The sequence below is a fragment of the Myodes glareolus genome, chromosome 5, assembly GCF_982192425.1.
Source record: "Myodes glareolus chromosome 5, mMyoGla1.1, whole genome shotgun sequence".
NCBI classification, from domain to species: Eukaryota; Metazoa; Chordata; class Mammalia; order Rodentia; family Cricetidae; genus Myodes; species Myodes glareolus.
The window spans coordinates 32,511,665-32,533,349 of record NC_142030.1 but is presented as its reverse complement, the minus strand read 5'-3'; the positions used below and the strand labels follow the sequence as shown (position 1 = coordinate 32,533,349).

The window sequence follows — 21,685 nt, the reverse complement described above, 5'->3', positions numbered from 1 at the left end:
GTTATGCTGGAGAGGTTGTGGGGAAAAGGGAACACTTCTGCATTACTGTTGGGAATGCAAGCTGGTACAACCCCTTTGGATGTCAGTATGGTGATTTCTCAATAAATTAGAAAACTACCTTCCTCAAGACCCAGTAATACCACTGTTGGGTATATATTCAAAGGATGTTCAATCTTTCCACAAGGACATGTGCTCAGCTATGTTCATAGCAGCTTTGTTTGTCACGGCCAGAACCTAGAAACAACCTAAATGCCCCTCGATTGAAGAATGGATAAGGAAAATGTGGTACATTTACACAATAGAGTACTACACTGCAGAAAAAAATAACGACAGCCTGAATTTTTCAGGAAAATGGAAGGAGCTAGAAAACATTATTTTGAGTGAGGTAACCCAGACACAGAAAGACAATTATCACAAGTACTCACGCGTAGGTGGTTTTTTTTTAACATAAAGCAAAGAAAGCCAGCCTACAAACGACGATCCCAGAGAATTTAAACAACACTGAGGACACTGAGAGACTTACATAGATCTAATCTGCATGGGAAGTAGAAAATAGAAAAAGACAAGATCTCCTGAGTAAATTGAAAGCATGGGAACCTTGAGGGAGGGCTGAAAGAGGGAAGGGGAGTAGAGAAATATGTAGAGCTCAATAAATTTCAATTAAAAAAAGAGAAAAAACATTAAGGAAAAATATGAAGTGCTGAACACCTGGCAGATAGTGGGGAAAATAGGCCTGAGTTTAGTGACCTGCTTTCCATGAATGCACCTAAAGCATGTTGATGTTTTACACACAACTCCCTGTACCCTATGCTCTCAGTATAGAGTCCCCAGAGCTAAGCTATTCAGAGGCTTACTCCTAGGTCCAGGGAGTGGCAAGGACCACGTGGGACCTCACAGGATAGGGAATATGGCTGCAGGTTCCAAACCTGATATGGGAGGCCCCACCACACTGGCTCCTACACCTCACCATCATCTCCTTCCTGTCTGGGGACAACAGCCCCTACTCACCATGTTGTGATTTCCCAGCATGCCCAAGCTTTCCACTCAGCTCCCTGTAGTACAACTTGCAGGACAACACACAAAACCACTAGTGCCAGTTCCTCTTCAAAGCCAAGCCTAAAACCTGTGCAGGAAGGGCCCTGCACCACTTCTGACTGGCAGGTTGTCTGGAGGGCCTGATTGGCCAGTGAGGCCTGAGTGACAAGAACACCTTCCATGGGGTTAGGCTGTGCTTAAAGACACAGCACTAGGGTTCCTGATCCTGCCTTGCACACCAGACAAAGACCTTATCTGGATCAGCAGAGAAATGCATTACAATAGCAATTGCCCCTGGATCCAATAGCTAGCAGTCCCTGCTGTCTTCCTGCACTCCATAGGCCCTGCCCCTTCTTCCTTCTGGACACAACAGGTCTAGCTAGCTTGTACAGCCTGCTGTATCATGGTTTCAAGCAGGTGGAAGCTTTCCGGAACATTAATATTTAAAAGACATTTAAGGACAGAAAAGGAGATGTTTGCTCTGTGATTTCATGTTGAGGTTGTCACAGGGAATTCAGACAACCAGGAAAAGCAGGAACCTGACCTCTAACAAGGTAATAAGTCTTTCTCCACTCAGAAGGCTGGGTGATGGCTCTGTTGCTTTAGTAGTATTATTCCTGAAATTCAGAACAAATTCTTGTCATATGAATAATAATAAAAACAGCAGTCTTTGTGCAAAATTGACTACTTAGAGAATAATGGAGCTAGGCTTAATGTGTTTATGAACACTATTGTTAGCTAGCACAACTTCTTCAGTGAGCCGGTAATAAAAAAAAAATCACACCTACATTATTCTTGGTTCTCTACATGAGCAGGAGCAATAGAATTAATCTCTCCATGTATGTGGATAGTAAGTGGATTAAAATGTCACACGGCAGCTGTGGTTGGGTAGTCCATTGACAGCTGCCTACTAATCAAAATTTGAAGAGTCCAATAGTTGCTCAATCCATGAGGCTGAATGTTTCAGCTGGTCTACAGTATACAAAAAAATTCCAATAAAATAGGCTCTAATGTTAGTAAAGAAATAATGGTGCAAGCATGCAAAAATTCCTTCTTAAATATCCTTTATATAAGTCAGTTGCTCCCAGGAGGTACAATTCAGATTAAAATGAACTTTGTTCCTTGTTTGATTTTTTTGGGGGGGAATGTTTTTGGTGTTATTGAAAAAGGGTTTATCTGTGTGACTCTGGAACTCATTCCACAGACCAGGCTGGCCTCAAACTCAGAAAATGTGACTGTCTCTGCCTCCTGAGTACTGAGGTTAAAGGTGTGCACTGCCACCAAGCAGCTAAATGTGGATATTATCATCTCAAATGATACAGATTAAAATGGGTCTTAATTTCAAAATCTTAAGAAAAATCCCTAGAGGTGTACCCAACTCTGTGGGTTTTAATTTCAGAGGTAAAAATTTGAATACCAAGAATAGCCATCACAACATCCAAGACAGAAGAAATGAGAAAGAGTTCCTACCTGCAGGAGGCAAGAAGAGCATGGGAGTTATTTCTAAAACAATGTTTTTCCTAAACAAAGGGATCATGGAGATTTTACTTAGGGAATCTGCACATGTAGAGCTCTGCCTGGTGCTAAGCTTGCTCAGATAACAAATCCACGTCTGAATAAGATCACAATTTAAAATCAAAGACATTTAGGGACATAGGGACACTCTTGCAACAAAGTCTTTCCGGGGCATTTAAATGATAAAAATGATGGAAAGAAATACCTGAAAATCAAGTAAATGACACAAATAAAAGTCAATTGCTTTGCCAATTTGCCAATGCAGTCTTGATCCTCTTGATCTTAAAGATAACTGTACCAATGCCACAGTTCTCACAGATGCAAAAGATAGAGAAGACAAATAAGAAAACATCAATAAAAAGCACCTAACAGCACTGTATATTCTGCTTTTAGATGAAAGGCAATGATGATCTCTACTAACCTCAGAACGAATCTGCTTTCACCTCTGAGCAGGCAGGCTTGGCAGAAGGCCATGACTACTTCCATGCAAGACCAGAAGGAATTCATTTTAACTAACCCTAGCTTCTGTGTCTCAGGACTGTGACATCACTATAAAGAATTTTATTCTTTCCTTTTTCTACTTTAAAAAAAAAATAGTTATCTGTCATTTTGCCTGTATGTGCCTGTACACAGTAACTACAGAGGCCAGAACAAGGCAGGAGATGCGTGGGACTAGAGTTACAGCAAATGGTCAGCTACCATGTGGGTTCTGGAAAAGGAATGTGAGTCCTCTGTAACAAGACTCGGTGTTCTGAATTGCTGAACCATCTATCTAATGCCTCTTTTTTATTTAAAATTTATTTCCATAAATTGTTAATTAAAAGATAATATATCACTCTTCCTCTCTACCTCTTCATTCCATCCCTTCTGAAATCCTTCCAATTTCTTCCTTGTTAAGTACCAGGGAATAAACATGCTGAAATACATGAGTACGACCTGCTGCATCCATTTTTGTTGGTTGTGTAAATATGGATAATGGGTTGGGCACATTGCATTGGATGAAGTTGGGAAGCTCATCGCTGCCTGAGGCTAATTCTCTAAAACGGAGGAGAATTCCACTTTTAATTAGCATCAGGTGTCTGATACTGACTAAGTTGCCTTGGACAAGAAACACAATTAAGAGTAGAAAACTTAGGGCGGAAAATACCTTAGCAGTTAAGAACATGAAAAATTCTTTCAAAGAATCCAGCTTCCACTCTCAGTACACATAGAAGCTCACTACAATCTTTAACTCTAGTATCAGGGGTTTTGATACCGTCTCCTGGCCTCCTTGGCCGTCAGAAGAAGAGGAGAATTGCACAATAAAAATTATTTTTCAAGCTCTGTGTGGTAGGGCATTCTTTTAGTACCAGCAATCTGGACACAGAGTCAAGAAGATCACTTTGAGGTTTAAAGCCTGTGCCACATAGTCTACACACACACACACACACACACACACACACACACACACACAGGAAAAGAAGAAAACTGAATAACATACAAGAAAAGGAACATTGAAGAAATGGGACAATGTAATACTTCATAAAGTAAATTCAAGTGTCTGCCACCGGTGCCCATGGAATCATTTTCAAAAATATATCTGGCCAGGCATTTGAGCACATGCTGCCTATCCCAGTCTCTTGGAGAAACTAAATGTTCGACAGTGGGCCACCACCTTACCAAGCAATCTCAAATATCTCTCATGAGCTGTTATCCTACTCAGTAAATCAGAAAGTAGAACGTGCACAGTAATCTCTTATCAAATGATAGTGGTATATAAGAGATCAGGCCTAGGCAGGTCCAGAAGGCTCAAACAAGCTACCTGAAGAAGTTGTCCAAATGCCCATGGCTTCCACTCCTGTTGCACTGCCTTCTGCTGCCCGCTTGCACCTATTACCTCATGGGGTGTTTCCTATGATTGGTCAACTAAGGAAGAGAAGACTAGTGCCTGGTTTACTGATGGTTCTGTACATCGTGGAGGCGCCACCCATAAGTGGACAGCTACAGCATTACAGCTCCATTCTGGGAAAAACCCTGAAAGATACTGGTGAAGGGAAATCTTCATAGTGGAGAGAGCTTCAAACAATACACATCTTTATACAGATGGTTTGGATGGAGAAATGGCCAAATGTGCAACTACTTACTAGTTAATGGGCTGTAGCCAGTGGATTGACAGGATGGTCAGGGACTTGGAAAGAGCATGATTGGAAAATTGGTGAGAAAAGATACCTGGGGAAGAAGTATGTGGATAGATCTCATCAAATGGGAAAAGGGTATGAAGATCCTCGTAAATCCCATGTAAATGCTCACCAAAAGGTGACTTCAGCTGAGGAAGAGTCCATTGATCAAGTAGATAGGATGACTCTTTCTGTGGACAGTCAGCCTCTTTTCCAAGTTGTTCATGCCATTGCCCAATGGACCCATGAACAAAGTAATCATGGTGGCAGAGATGAGGGTTAGGCATGGACTTCCACTCACTATAGCTGACTTGGCTGTAGCTGCTGCTGAGTGTAGATCAGCCAATAGCAGAGTCCAAGGCTGAGTCCCAGATATGGCACCATTCCCTGGGGTGACCAGCCAGCAACCTAGTGGCAGGTTGAACCTCTTCCTCCATGGAAAAGACAACTCTTTTAAATAAGTAGTACTAATCCTGTTTATGGATTTACCTTTCTTACATGTAATGACTCTGCCAAAATCACCATCAATGGATTTAGAGAATATTACACCCACTAACATGCTATTTCACATAGTATTGCTTCTGGCAGAGAAGCTTGACAGTGGGCCCGCAGTTATGGAACCCACTGATCTTACCACATTACACATTACATAGCATCCTGAAGAAACCAGTCTGATGAAAATGTGACTAACCTGGAACTAGCTCTTGTAGACCAGGCTGGCCTTGAACTCACAGAGATCTGCCTGCCTCTGCCTCTCATTGCTTTGATTAAAGGCGTGAGCCACCACTGCCCAACTGTGGTATGGTTTCTAATATGACCTGAATGCATGGACTGAGGAATCAAGAAGTAGAAAGGGAAATATTTCCACTCACCAACACCTCAAGTGACCATTTGTTGGTATTTATGCATCTGTACTGGTGTGCCCACCCTTGGGGTACTAACAGGATACACCCTCAGCTGCAGTTACTAAGAGTGGCCCCTGTGTATGCTTGCTAAGTTCCCTATTAAAAGGTCAGCTTTGCCCACCTCCTCTCTCTCTCTCTCTCTCTCTCTCTCTCTCTCTCTTTCTCTCTCTCTCTCTCCCTCTCTTCTTGTCCCCAAGGACTTATCTCTGCACCCTCTGTGCTTTCTTTTTTTTAAAAAAGTATGACCACTGACCAGGTAAATTTGGTTGACTACCTTTTTTTTTTTAGATTTATTTATTCATTTATTACGTATACAATTATCTGCCTCCATGTATGCCAGCATGCCAGAAGAGGGCGCCATTACAGATGGTTGTGAGCTATCCTGTGGTTGCTATAAATTGAACTCAGGACCTCTGGAAGAGCAGCCAGTGCTCTTAACCACTGAGCCATCTCTCCAGCACCCTCTTTTGTGCTTTCTTGTGCCCTTCTTCTCTCCTCTTCAAATAAACCTCCCATGAGAGTTCTGTTGTATGGCACAACTTCTCTTTGTGGCAATTTTTTAAACTCCAATACAATCTAGCAAAAGTTTTTGCTTCCTGATTCTGGAACTCTTAAATTGTGCTGAACTAGAAGTATTGGTTCCAGAGTGGGGAGTGTCCCTGCCAGATACCATAACAAAACCTTCCATTTAAGTGGCAACTCAGACTTCCCTCTGTTCATTTTGGACTTCAAATGCCCTGAAACCAACAGACTAAGAAAGAAATAGCACCTACAGGAGAGGTAATATTTCCAGGTTACCATGTGGAAATTGGATTGCTCCTTCACAATGGAGATAAGAAGGATTTTTTCTAGAATTCAGGAAATCCTTTAGGGCATCTCATGGTCCTAAAGTTAACTGGAAACTACAACACTCTAATCGAGGAAGGATGACAAAGGACACAGACCCCTCAGGAATGAAGGTATGGATCACCAAGACCTGCTGAAGCGCTTGAAGAGGTTGTAAGAAATAGAGAATGGGCAGTAGAGGAAGGTAGCTCTTCATACCCTCGAAGGTCTTGTGACTAGTTGCAGAAATGAAAATTATAACTGACATGAATGCTTCTGTTCTGTTTTTTAGTAATGTATTTGTACATATATTCATATGGTCTTTCAATTGCCTTATCATATGTTGAAACATCAATTAAGAGAATATATAAGTTGGATATATTAGGAAGATGTCCCCCCAAAAGATATTGCCACTATTCTAAATATATAATATATTTGCAATTATATGTAAGATCGATAGGTTATGTTTAGCCATGATTATGACTTAGTTATTGTTTTCCATTCAGAAATTAATCATGACATAAGGGGATATGATTGTGTGTCAAGTAAACAAGGGGTGGGTTATAATGATTATTTTTTATTCTTTTCTTTTTATTGTATTGATATTTATTGAGCTCTACATTTTTCTCTGCTCCCCTCCCTGCCTTTTCCCTCCCCCCCTTCAACCCTCCCCCAAGATCCCCATGTTCCCAATTTACTCAGGAGATCTTGTTTTTTCTACTTTCTACTTTCCATGTTGATTATATCCATGTAAGTCCGCATTGTTGTCCAAATTCTCTGGGATTGTGGTTTGTAGACTAGTTTCTTGCCTTTATGTTTAAAAACCACCTATGAGTGAGTACATGTGATAATCATCTTTCTGTATCTGGGTTACCTCACTCAAAATAATGTTTTCTAACTCCTTCCATTTTTCTGCAAAATTCAAGTTGTCATTATTTTTTTCTGCTGTATAGTACTCTATTGTATAAACGTACCATATTTTCCTTATCCATTCTTTGATCGATTGGCATTTAGGTTGTTTCCAGGTTCTGGCTATGACAAACAATGCTGCTATGAACATAGTTGAGCACATGTCCTTGTGGCATGATTGAGCATCCTTTCAATATATACCCAAAAGTGGTATTACTGGGTCTTGAGGAAGGTTGTTTCTTAATTTTCTGAGAAGTTGCCACAGTGAACATCCAAAGGGGTTGTACAAGCTTGCATTCCCAACAGCAATGCAGAAGTGTTCCCTTTTCCCCACAACCTCTCCAGCATAAGATGTCCTCAAGGTTTTTTATCTTGGCTCGTCTTACAGGTGTAAGATGGAATCTCAGAGTTGTTTTGATTTGCGTTTCTCTGATGACTAAGGATGTTGAACATTTCTTTAAGTGTCTTTCAGCCATTTTAGATTCCTCCTTTGAGAGTTTTCTGTTTCGGTCTGTACTCCATTTTTTATTGGATTATGTGATCTTTTGGTGTCCAATTTCTTGAGTTCTTTGTATATTTTGGAGATCAGACCTCTGCCTGATGTGGGGTTATTGAAGATAGTTTCCCATTCTGTAGGCTGTCATTTTGTTTTGTTGACCGTGTTCTTTGCTTTACAGAAGATTTTCAGTTTCAGGAGGTCCCATTCATTAATTATTTCTCTCAGTGTCTGTGTTGCTTGGGTTATATTTAGGAAGTGGTTCCCTGTGCCAATGCATTCAAGTGCACTTCCCACTTTCTCTTCTTTTTTTTTTATTTTTTTGTTTAAATATTTATTTATTTATTATGTATACAATATTCTGTCTGTATGTATGCCTGCAGGCCAGAAGAGGGCACCAGACCTCATTACAGATGGTTGTGAGCCACCATGCGGTTGCTGGGAATTGAACTCAGGACCTCTGGAAGAGCAGGCAATGCTCTTAACCACTGAGCCATCTCTCCAACCCCCCCCCCACTTTCTCTTCTATAAGATTCATTGTAGCTGGCTTTATGTTGAGGTCTTTGATCCATTTGGACTTGAGTTTTGTGCATGGTGATAGATATGGATCTATTTTCATTTTTCTACATGTTGATATCCAATTATGCCAGCACCACTTCATTAAATTGAAAGACTCCAAATGCATTTCTGAGGCCTCTCAGCTCTAAAGACATTTTCTGAAGCCTCTTAGCATTTGGAAACTCCAAATGCATTTCTGAGGCCTCTCAGCTCTAAAGACATTTTCTGAAGCCTCTTAGCATTTGGAAACAACTCCATTCTGGGAATTGAGGCAAAGACAACCCACAGATGTTGACTCAGTTCCTAATGTATTGATTTAGTCACTGGAACAAGGTCAGTATGACGCACAGATACTCCCCCTTACCTCACCCGATCATGCAGCTATTCTGCCCTAGCACAGACCAATTTTTATAATTTTTTTAAAAATGCTGCAAGATCCCCGGTGGCAGTACGCAGCAGAAATACTCTGGGAGCAGCCAGTTCCAGGCAGAGCGGTGGCCTGAATGGTGGTGGCGGGCCATGTGGTGGCAGGTAGCGGGCTCTGGGAGCAGCCAGTCCCAGGCAGAGATGGCTGCCAGTCCCAGAGCAATGGCTGGTCCCAGGCAGGGAGACACATGGTGGGCGGGCAGGAGACAGAGACATGGATAGACACGACATGCTGAGTGAGGTTGAATATTTATTCAGGGAGTTATGGAGAGGAAAGGGAGAAGGGAGGGGCAGAGACAGAGAGAGAGAGAGAGAGAGAGAGAGAGAGAGAGAGAGAGAGAGGAGAAAGACACATAGAGAGAAGGGGGGAAGTGGAGAAGTGGGGAGAGAGGCAGAAGCGAAGCTGCCTCTCCAAGAGGAAGAGAAAAAAGAGAGTGAACTAAGGACGGAAGCTGAAGATCAGCCTGCCTCAGCGGATGGGGGAGGGAGTGGACGTGGCTTGTCTCTTAAAGAGACAGAAAACCATTACACCAATCACAGCTACACAGCTAGTAGCCCATCAACTAAGCCAATCCAATTAGTTGGAAAGCAACTCTCAGGTTCTCCCTTTATTTCTGTGGCTTTTTGCTTTAAAGGATGGGCTATAACAGCTATCGGATGTCCTTCGTATCCTGAGCCTGAAGGGCCCTGTCATGACAGAATAAAAATCCTCTTGCATTTGCATCACTTGTGGTTGTGTGAGTGTTGTCTGAAGCAACTCCTCCCTGATGTTTGGACTTTGAGTCCAACAAAATATGCTTTCTTTTTTCATTTTACAATTTTTGCTTCTTTATCAAAGACCAGGTGTTCGAAACATGTGGATTGATATCCGGGTCTTCTATTTGGTTCCAGTGATCCTCCTGTCTGTTCTTATGCCAATACCAGACTGTTTTCAGTACCTTATCTCTGTAGTAGAGTTTGAAGTCAGGGATTGCGATGGCTCCAGAAGTTCTTTTATTGCATAGGATTGTTTCAGCTATCCTGGGTTTTTTTGCTTTTCCAAATGAAATTGAGTACTGTTTTTTCAAGGTCTTTGAAGAATTTTGCTGGGATTTTGATAGGCATTGCCTTGAATCTGTTATAATGATTATTCTTGGTTGACAACTTGGTTATATCTGGAATGAACTATAATTCAGAAATGAGCCATCTCTCCAGCCCCGAATTGCCATTTTCAAACTGAGGTCAAGGTAAGAGCCATTGACTGGTTCCTTTGCTTTTCTGGTCTTCAGTTTGAACCCCAATATTTGTCTCTGGGCTTTTATTAATTGTGCATCACACATATTTTATATTTTTGTTTGTTTCCTTGTATTTATTTATTCAAGAGTTGCTATATACCTACCTGCAATCTGTGGTATTTAGAAAATCAAGGCAGTACCAGGTGATGGTGGCACACGCCTTTAATCCCAGCACTTGGGAGGCAGAGGCAGGCAGATCTTTGTGAGTTCAAGACCAGCTTGGTCTACAAGAGCTAGTTCCAAAGCAGGCTCCAAAGCCACAGAGAAACCCTGTCTCTAAAAAACAACCAAAAAAAAAAGAAAGAAAGAAAGAAAGAAAAAGAAAGAGAGAAAGTAAAAAGAAAATCAAGGCAGAAAAATCACAAATTTGAGCCATTCCTTGGTAATAGATTCATATACCCTGTTTCAAAACAGCAAACCTTCCTGGTCTGGAGTGTAATGGTGAGCTTAACTTGTGTTTGCCTTTTCTTAGAGTAACTTAGTTTGAGTTTCTCCTGACTCTATTGAACGTACTGAGATAACTTCTTGTATATTAATTGTCTGAAAACAATTTTCCCAATCTAAAGAATGGGATGTTTATTAAAGAACAAGAGGCATATGGAACACCAAGCAGACATGGCCAGCAAAGAAACCCTATATAACACATAAATAACCAAAACACCAAACAAACAGAGCAAAAGTTCACTAACGCCAAAATAGGAAGTTGACCACACCACATACAAAGGATGACCCACCAGCCTAATCCCTAACTTTTCAATGGATACTCTGAAATACAGAAATACCTGGGTAGATGTTGGACAAGTTGTCGCAGGCCACAGATGCCAGCATAGACTAAAATGCCCAGCAAAAGTAGCACTCACATCGACAGAAGAAATGCCCTACATTTTACCAGCATTTCCAACATTATGAAAATATTTTCCCTATTTTGACACTCTCTTCCCTCAGATGACCCTGACTGGAGTCAAATTGACATACAACTAGCTGGCACAACCACAGAAGTAAATAATACCTTAAAGAAAGTCATGTGGATTTTGTTGTTACTATTTCTGTTATTTCCAATAGCATATAAAATTGTGTTTATAGTTTGTGTAATAGTGATATGATTGCATTATTTCTAAATAATACATGTTCACTAACTTAGAAGTATGTTACAGATCCAATAAGATGGATAAACCACTGGCCCCTGAAGCTGAAACTCTTAGTTTCATCCCTAGAACCCACATGGTGGAAGAGGAGAACCAATTCTTTTTTTTTAATTGATTTCCTTGAGCTATATATTTTTCTCTGCTCCCCTCCCTTCCATTTCCCTCCCCTTCAACTCTCTCCCATGGTCCCCATACTCCCAATTTACTTAGGAGATCTTGTCTTTTTCTACTTCCCATGTAGATTAGATCTATGTATGTCACTCGTTGTTGTCTAGGTTCAATGAGGTTGTGATTTGTAAGATGGTTTTCTTTGCTTTATATTTAAAAACCACGAATGAGTGAGTACATGTGATAATTGTCTTTCTGGATCTGGGTTACTTCACTCAAAATGATGTTTTCTGGCTCCATCCATGTGCCTGCAAATTTCAAGATGTCATTATTTTTTTCTGCTGTGTAGTACCATTGTGTAAATATACCACATTTTCCTTATCCATTCTTTGGTCAATGGGGCATTTAGGTTGTTTCCAGTTTCTAGCTATGACAAACAATGCTGCTATGAACATAGTTGAGCACATGTCGTTCTGGCATGATTGAGCATCCTTTGGATATATACCCACAAGTGGTATTGCTGGGTATTGAGGAAAGTTGTTTCAGATTGCCATACTGATATCCAAAGGGGCTGTACCAGTTTGCGCTCCCACCAGCAATGCAGGAGAGTTTCCTTTTCCCCACATCGTCTCCAGTATAAGTTGTCATCAGTGTTTTTGATCCTGGCCATTCTTACAGGTGTAAGATTTAATCTCAGAATTGTTTTGCTTTGCATTTCTCTGATGGCTAAGGATGTTGGGCACTTCCTTCAGTGTCTTTCAGCCATATTAAATTCCTCTGTTGAGAGTTCTCTGTTTAGGTCTGTACTCCATTTTTATTATTGGATTATTTGGAGAACCAACACTTGAGAGTTGCCCTTTGACCTCCACACTCACATGGCCCTAGTACAAGTTCACATGCACATGGAGAGAATAAATAAGAAATTAATGTAAATGAAAGTATGCTACAGCCAAGAACTATTGATGATAACAGATGTGCAATCTCATGTTTTTAAGGGTAGCACTTGGGAGCCTGAGGCAACCTAGACTACATAGTGAGCTCCCAAACAACCTGGGACAACTGAGTGTAACACATGTGTACATTTGGAACTCAGGAAGTTGAGTCAGCAGGAGGGTAATACTGAGGTCAATATGCTACAAGAAAAACTTGCCTTAAAGGGGTTGTCACAGCCTTCAGCATTGTGTGTTGTTTTTGCTGGGGGTGCAGTATTATTTTGGCTTTCATAGCTGTTGTTTGATGCAGGGTTTCTATACAGGCTAAAGGTTGGGTATCTGTGACAACTTCTTCAAATAGGTCACCAGTTAAGTTTCCAATGTCCACTGACTCTTACACACACACACACACACACACACACACACACACACACACACACATCAGTATGCTGGGCTTCTTGGTGGCATTTCACCCACAGTAAAACATTTTTCAAAATCAAACACTAAGAATATATTATAGTTCAGTAGTAGTTTGAGGTACTAAATTTCAATGCCCAGGACAATCATGAGTGTGGAGAGGGGCATCACTGACTTTATAAGCTACCTGACACCACAGAAACCCACAGTGAAGATGCTGGTAGAGAAGGTTCTGGGACAGAATGTTCCAACCTTCAAAACAGTAGGAAAACACATTTCCGCTTCTTGTAAGCTACCTAGCCTCAGATATTTTATTATAAAAATAACAGACTGATATAAGTCGTTCCATCTGCCTTCTAACCTCAATAATCACCTAGGGAGGATGTATTGGAATTGCTTTCAGTTTTCCTGCTTGAAATACAGTTGCTCTTTACTCATGATTGACAGTAGATGCCTCCCTGTTTTAGTAATTCTAAGTAGATCTGTCATGGTCATCCCTGTGAGGGAGGGCAAGGTAGAGATACAGGAGGCCATACCCAACCTTCAAAACAAAAGACAAGCCTTGTAATCATAGTGGGTCTTCAAGTCAGGTGCAGGACTGGAGTTAAAAATAGGTGCTACCCAGGCTCTCCTGTCTTGAAAAAGTTCTGAGAGGCTTTGCTCTGCTCGTTCTACCTCCAGAAAGGAATGGGCATCCCATGTACTGAAGAGCTTGCCAGGGCCCTTTGGTGGGGATAGAAAGGAGACTTCCAAGAGAAGAGGCACCACTATTTCCCAGAAAAGAGCATTAATGAACTGCTGTACTTCTGCATCTGTAGTCAAGGCACAAGGGGTCTCTGTATGAAGAGATTTTGAGGGACAGGACTATCTCCAACAGGGGGAACGTTCATGGAGAGAGCTCCTACCTGGAGCTGGGATAACAGCAATCAGCCTTGTAAGAGGACAAACTCTTGCTCTTTGTCTATTTTGAGAATCACAGGGCTGGGGGTTTGGCCCAGTTGGTAGAGTGCTTGCCCAACATGCAAAGTTTGATTCTCCCAGCCTAGTTCAAAGAGGGCACAGCATTACCTGTCTATAATTTTAGCATTCAGATGGTAGAGGCAAGAAGCTCAGAAGTTCAAAGTCATCCAGTTACTTAGGAATTTCAGGCCCAGCCTGGAATAAAGGAGATCCTGTCTCACCATCACCACGAAAAGTGGCTCTTAGTCCAAACTGAGAATGGACAGGCTACAAGGTCAAAAAGATGCCCCTTACTTCATCTCCATTCTCCAGTCACCACTATTTTGTTTTAGGTTTTGGTTTTTCAATTCAGGGTTCCTCTGTGAGCCTCTGTGAGTCCTAGAACTCTCTTTAGTCCAGGCTGTCTTTGATCTAAGTGATCTCCCTGCCTCTACCTCCCAAGTGGAGGGGGGTTAATGGTTTGCATCACCACCTCCCTATCACCAGCTCCCATTGTTCCTGTCTCCTACCTGGCCCTAATTGAAGCAGACATTGGACAAGAAAGGCAAAGACGAAAAGAATCAGGCTGTCAATGAAGATCTACCATGTGTCAGTCTCAATGCCCTGTGCTTTCCTGTTTTCAAGCAAGGAACTCTCAAATCTGTAGCCTGGCATGTTTTTGCAGGATGAGGAAAGGCATCTAATGACTTGATTATGGTTGGAAGAAGTGATAGCTACTCAGAACCTCTGTCTTCTCATTCAAAAGCAGCAGAGAGGGGCCAAGACTCGGGCCTTTATTGAATCCCTTGAAGTCTCCAGGTCCTGGAATGTCTCTGCCTTGACTCTCCCCACTCCCAGCTCCTGAGCTGAAACAGGATGAAGCATTCCTCAGAGCCAGACCCTGCTCTTCCTGAAGAAGTGGCCCCAAGGTCTGAGGTATAAGCAACCAAGAACCTGAGGCATTGGCACAATAGAGACTCTGCATTCCATGACTGTGCACTACCGTGAATTCCAAGAGATCAAGTATATAAGTCAGTGTGGCATCTGTGGAACCTAGGGAACTTTGCTATCTCTGCAAAAATGTTGATGTTCATCACCTGACCCCAGAGCAGCAGGTTGCAGAACCTGAAGAAGGATTATCCTGAATGCAAGGCCTTCATGCTGCTCTTTCCTGTAGGCCAGCATGGCACCGACCATTCAGTGCCAGAACCTCTCATTCATGTACAGGGGCTGGCTGCATGGCCAATCCATCTGACAAAAGCTCCCCTGTGGCATGATCATAACTGACCAGCCCACTACTGCCATCAGATCTCTTGTGTTAGTGTGCCCACTTCCATCCCTACCCAGAGACCACCCTTCCAGTGGCTTTAGGTGAACAAATACTACTGACTGATATTGTGTAACAGTTGATTTTATTTTTCCCAGGAAAATGGAGGGACTAGAAAGTTGGGAAAAGTTCTACATCTTTGTGTCAGTCAGACACAGTAGGGGGCACATATAATCCTAGAGTTTAAGAAGTTGAGGTAAAATGGTTGACTAAAATCTAGATGGGGGAAGTCCCTGTCTCAAAACCTGGAGGTAAAAAAGTTGCCAGGCTCAGGCCCAGTGGACTGAGGAGGAAACAAAGTGCTGCTACCACCCGGATGTTTGGGGACGGGGGAAAGGCTCTCTCTCTTGTGCTGGACCTCTTGAAGGAGTCTAGATAGAGGTAGGTAGCCTAATAACGACCAGTGTATGCCTGATTCAAAGCTTTGCTGGACCCATTACCCAAGGTGCAACAGAAGCCAACTGAGAAATGTAGGCTGTATGTTGACTCAGACTCTTGATCCTGAAGGCACTGGCTTCTCTGTGGCTTCCTGATGGTTCTACTATGGTCAATAAGTACTAGAGATTGCCGTGTCTGTCTGCAAGGAAGGAAGTGCTGTCGGGACACTCTGAGGTCTGATAGAACTGTAGGTGGGGCTACAGGGTTGGCAACTTGACTTAGATCTGAGGTTAGAAACTGGGAAATGAGGAAAGAAACTGGAGGGATGGGTAGAGTACAGAAAACTGTACTGGAGGCAGGCACTGAAGCCAGCTGTGGGACACTGGGGTGGAGTCCAGTGAGCTTAGGTAGTCAGGGTTCAGCTGCCACTACCAGGATAAACATCGTCCCTGCCAACAGGCGCAACAGGGTGGAGGGTCACACTGCTCTGGACAGCAGGGTGCTCCAGGCCGCAGTCAGTATATGGCTCTAGGCAGTCTGGAGAGGCCATGATGTATGCAATGTAGATCTGCTCCTGCACCCCATGCATCAGGTGTGCCTGGAGGCCACATGCCAATATCTCCAAGTCCTGACCAGTACAGGTCTCTTCCTAGGGCAGAGCTGCCTGCTGCTCGTAGGTGGGGTTGCCTGCAATGGAGGGGAGTTCAGAGTAAGAGGCCTCCACCTCCATGAGCTCTCTCATTTCCTATGGAAACAAAAGAAGAGCCTATTCTCCAAAGTACATATCTTTTGACTTAAATTTTGAAGTCAATACATTTTCAAAATATATATGTTGGATTAATCCAGCAGCATTTATAATCAAATATCTGGAGAGGGAGGGGAGTGGGGGAATTTCCACCTCCTCCCCTCCTCCCATTTCTCTCTCACTCCCCCCTCCCTCTCCAGTCCTAAGAGAAGTCAGAGTGCCCTCCAGCCTCCATCCAGGTCTAGGGAGGTGTGCATTCAAACAGACTAGGTTCTCAAAACACCAGTACATGCAGTAGAATCAAAACCCAGTGCCATTATCATTGGCTTCTCAGTCAGCCCCCATTGTCAGCCACATTCAGAGAGTCCAGTCTGATCACATGCTCTTTCAGTCCCAGTCCAGGTAGCCTTGGTGAGCTCCCATTCGATCAGTCACACTGTCTCAGTGGGTGAACGAACCCCTCGCGGTCCTGACTTCCTTGCTCATGTTCTCCCTCCTTCTGCTCTTCATCTGGACCTTGGGAGCTCAGTCCAGTGCTCCAATGTGGGTCTCTGTCTCTATCTCCATCCATCACTGAATGAAGGCTCTATGGTGATATGCAAAATATTCATCAGTGTGGCTATTGGATAAGGCCAGTTCAGGCACCCTCTCCTCTGCTGCTCAAGGACCTAACTGGGGACATCCCCTTAAACACCTGGGAAACCCTCTAGAGCCAAGTCTCTTGCCAACCGTAAAATGGCTCCCTTAATTAAGATATCTTCTTCCCTGCTCCCATATCCACCCTTCCTCCATCTCAACCATACCACTCCCCCAAGCTCTCCCCAGTCCTCCCGTCTCCCTCCTCTTTCCCCGTCTCCCCTTCTTCCCCCTCCACTCCACCCCCATGCTCCCAACTTTTGCCTGGAGATCTTGTCTACTTCCAATATCCAAGAGGATAAATATGTTTTTCTTTGGGTTCACCTTCTTATTTAGCTTCTCTAGGATCACGAATTATAGGCTCAATGTCCTTTGTTTATGGCTAGAATCCACTTATTTGTGAGTACATACCATATTCATCTTTTTGGGTCTGGGTTATTTCACTTAGTAAAGTGTTTTCTATTTCCATCCATTTGCATGCAAAATTCAAGATGTCATGGTCTTTTACCGCTGAGTAGAACTCTAAAGTGTATATGTGCTCTTTGTCCATTCTTCTATTTAAGGGGCACCTAGGTTGTTTCCAGGTTCTGTCTATTACAAATAGTGCTGCTGTGAACATAGTTGAACAAATGCTTTTGTAGTATGATTGGGCATCTCTTGGGTATATTCACAAGAGTGGAATGCTGGATCCTGAGGTAAGTTGACTTCCAGTTTCCTGATAAACCGCCACACTGATTTCCACAGTGGTTGCACAAGTTTGCAGTCCCACCAACAATGGATGAGTGTTCCCCTTACTCCACATCCTCTCCAGCATAGATTATCATTGGTGTTTTTGATTTTATCCATTCTGATAGGTATAAGATGGTATCTCAAAGTTGTTTTGATTTGCATTTCTCTGATTGCTAAGGAAGTTGAACATGACCTTATGTATCTTTTGGCCATTTGAACTTCTGTTGAGAATTCTCTGTTCAGTTCGGTGCTCCATTTTTTAATTGGGTTATTCAGAATTTTAATGTCTAATTTCTTGAGTTCTTTATATATTTTGGAGATCAGGCCTTTGTCTGATGTGGGATTGGTGAAGATCTTCTCCCATTCAGTAGGTTGCCTTTTTGTTTTAATGACAGTATCCTTTGCTTTACAGAAGCTTCTCAGTTTCAGTGGAAATTTTTAATAAACAAAAAAGGAAAATTGTCCATTTCCTTTAACTTTTCCAATTACGTGGAATACAAGTTTTCAAAATATGTCCTAATGATTCTCTGGATTTCTTCTATGTCTGTTGGTATGGCCCCCTTTTCATTTCTCATTTTGTTAATTTGGGTATTCTCTCTCTGCCTTTTGGTTACTTTGGATAAAGGTTTATCTATTTTGTTATTTTTCTCAAAGAGTATGCTGTGTCTCATTGGTTCTTTGTATTTTTTCTCTGTTTCTATTTTATTAATTTCAGCACTCAATTTGGTCATATCCTGCCATCTAGTACTCCTGGGTGAGTTTGCTTCTTTTTGTTCTAGAGTTTTAACTCACAAGTGTGGGATTTTTCCAGCTTCTTTATGTAGGCATTAATGGCTATGAACTTGCTTCTTAATACCACTTTCATTGCGTCCCATAAATTTGGGTATGTTGTGTAGACATTTTCATTGAATTTTAGGAAGTCTTTAATTTCTCCCTTTATTTCTTCCTTGACCCATTGATGATTCAGGTGAGCATTGTTTAATTTCCATGTGTTTGTGAGTTTTCTAGACTTAGTTGTTGTTGGATTCTAGTTTTAAGCCATAGTGATCTCATAAGATACATTGGGTTATTCCAATTTTTTTGTATTTGTTGAGGTTTGTTTGGTTACCAAGTATGTGGTCAATTTTTGAGAGGGTTCCATGAGGTGCTGAGAAAAAGATATATTCTTTTATGTTTGGATGAAATATTCTATAGATATCTGTTAAGTCCATTTGAGTCATAACATCCCTTATTTCTCTGTTCATTTTTTGTCTGATTGGCCTGTCCAGTGGTGTGAGGGTAGTGTTGAAGTCTCTCATTATTAGCATGTTGGGTTTAATGTATGATTTAAGCTTTAGAAGTGTTTCTTTTATATATGAGGGTGCCCTTGTATTTGGCGCATACATGTTCAGTATTGAGATTTCCTCTTGATAGATTTTTCCTGTGACTAATACAAAATGTCCTTCTTTGTCTCTTTTGATTGATTTCTGCTTAAAATCTATTTTGTTAGATAGTAGGATAGCTACACATGCTTGTTCATTAGGTCCATCTGATTGAAATATTTTTTCCCAACCCTTTACTCTGAGATGATATCTGTCTTTGAGGTTGAGATGTGTTTCTTGTATGCAGAACAAGGATGGATTCTGTTTTCATATTTTTATAGGTGAGTTGAGTCCATTTAAATTAAGGGATATTAATGACCAGTGGTTGCTATCTCTTGTTAATTTAGTTTTTGTTGTTGGTGATGTTAATTTGTGTGCTTTTCCCTTCTTTGGGATTTGCTGCTATGAGACCTGTTTTTTTGTTGGTTTAGCTAACTTCTTGGGTTGGAGTTTTCCTTCTAGTATTTTGTATAGGGCTGGGTTTTTGGCTAAGTATTAGTTAAATCTGGTTTTGTCATAAAATATCTTGTTTTGCCCTTCTATGGTGTTTGAAGGTTTTGCTGGGTATAGTAGTCTGGGCTGGCATCCGTGGTCTCTTAATGTCTGAATAATGTTTGACCAAGCCCTTCTGGCTTTCATTGTCTCCAATGAGAAGTCAGGTGTAATTCTGATAGGTCTACCTTTATATGTTACTTGGCCTTTTTTTTGCATCTCTTAATATTATTTCTTTACTCTGTATGTTTAGTGTTTTGATTATTATGTGGCAAGGGGACTTTTGTTTGGATCCAGTCAGTTTGATGTGTTGTAAGCTTCTTGTATCTTCATAGGCATGTCTTTCTTTAGATTGGAAACGTTTTTTTCTAGGATTTTGTTAAATATATGTACTGTGCTTTAGAATTGAACTTCTCTTTCTTCTATACCTATTATTCCTAGATTTGGCCTTCTTATGGTGTTCCATATTTCCTGGATATTTTGGGTTAAGCTTTTGTTAGATTTAATGTTTTCTTTAACTGATGAGTCTATTTCCTCTATTGTATCTTCAGCGCTTCTGTCTTTCATCTCTTGTATTCTGCTGTTCATGCTTGTGTTTGTTGTTCCTGATCATTTTCTTATGATTTCTGTTTCTATAATTCCCTTGTCTTGTGTCTCCTTTATTGTCTCTATATCAGTTTTCAAGTCTTGAATAGTTTCTTTCGTATGTTTGATTACTTTGTCTTGGTTTTCTTTAAGGGATTTGCTGATGTCTTCCATTTTTTTTGTTTGTCTTTTACTCCATTTATTTGAGGGAAGTTCTCATTTCCTCTTTAAGAGTTTCAAACATTCTCCTGAAGTTATTATTTTAGGTAATTTTCTTCTGCTTCATCTATATTTAGTTGTTCAAGTCTTGGTGTTGTAGGGTCTTTAGGTTTTACTGGTGTTGTGCTGCTTTTTGTGATATTACTTCTGTTTTTACCTTTTCTACTCATCTTTTCCTCTAAGAGGTGTGGTTTGGGCTATCTGAGATTCTGTTGATTAATCTTCTAGGTGCCAGTAAATCCAAAGCTCAGATGGTTGTTCCTCATGGTACAGTCAATGCCACAGTTCTAGTTACCCCATCGATTATTCGTGGAGATAACTCAGTATTTGGGCTTTGCTCCACTCCCTTGGAGCTTGCTGTCTGAGGCCCACTTTGGCCTAAGCTTTGCCGTGTTTCTGTAAATCCTGGTCTGGATCCCCTCCTGCGGAGGTCCCTGTCTTGGAGTTGGTCCTGCAAAGGTCTCTAGCTCAGGTTTACTGCCTCAGAGTTCCCAGGCTCAGGTGCACCCAGAACCGCAAAGAACCTGGCTCAGGCTTACTCCCTCAGAAGTCCCAGGCTCAAGATTGGATCCACAGAGGTTTCAGGTTCCGGCCTATTCCCTTTCATATCCTAGACCAATGCCCAGACCCAAGAAGTCCTGGCTCAGACCTACTCCCTCTGAGGTTCCAGACTCATGCCTGGACCTGCAGAGATCTCTGGTTCCTGCCTACCCCCTCAGGGGTCTCAGATTCACTTGCAGACTGGCAGAAGTCCTGGCTTAGGCATAGTTTCTCAGAGGTCCTAGACTCATGACCAGACCCACAGGTGTCTTAGCTTAGGTCTCGGATAGGTATTTTTCTAATTCTGGCTTTGCCATGAAATTTCTTGTTTTCTCTGTATATGGTGAATGAAAGTTTTGCTGGGTATAGTAATCTGGGTTTGAATCTGTGGTCTTTATTATCTGTAGTACATCTGTCCAGGACCTTTTTGCTTTTAGAGTTTCCATTTAGAAGTTAGGTATAATTCGGATAGATCTGCCTTTATATATTACTTGTTCATCTTCCTTTGCAGCTCTTAATATATTTTTTATTCTGTATGTTTAATGTTTTAATCATCATATGCAAGGGACCTTTTTTGGTGTCTATTTGCTGTTCTGTAAGCTTCTTATACCTTCATAAGCACATCCTTCTCTAGGTTGGGAAAGTTTTCTTCTATGATTTTGTTAAATATATTTTCTCTGACTTAGTGTTGGAGTTCTTCTCATTCTTCAATCCCTATTATATCTTAGGTTTGGTCTTTTCATGGTGTTCCAGATTTCCTGGAGGTTTTGTGTTAAGAATTTGTTGGATTTAACATTTTCTTTGGCTGATAAATCTATTTCCTCTATTGTATTCTTCATTGCCTAAGAGTCTCTCTTCTATCTCTTATATTCTGTTGGTTTGCTTGTATCTGTAGTTCCTGTGCATTTACCCATATTTTCCATTTCCAGAATTCCCTCAGTTTATGTTTTTTTCATTGCCTATATTTCAGTTTTCAAGTCTTGAATTGTTTGCTTCACCTGTTTGATTGTTTTTTCCTTGGTTTTCTTGGGTG

At 41.5% G+C, this 21,685-nt stretch overlaps 1 protein-coding gene across 1 annotated transcript in view; it reads right to left on the bottom strand.

The window, feature by feature from the left end:
* LOC146894867 (uncharacterized) overlaps window positions 1-15,934 on the bottom strand; it is a 30,202-nt gene extending 14,268 nt beyond the window's left edge. Inside the window, exons 1-2 of the mRNA XM_087906637.1 lie at window positions 15,778-15,934; window positions 3,476-3,648 (exon numbers count right to left, since the gene is read on the bottom strand). Coding sequence (XP_087762763.1) covers window positions 3,476-3,648; window positions 15,778-15,934 — 330 coding nt within the window. The remainder of the gene's footprint in view (window positions 1-3,475; window positions 3,649-15,777) is intronic.
* Between the last annotated feature and the right edge of the window lie 5,751 nt (window positions 15,935-21,685).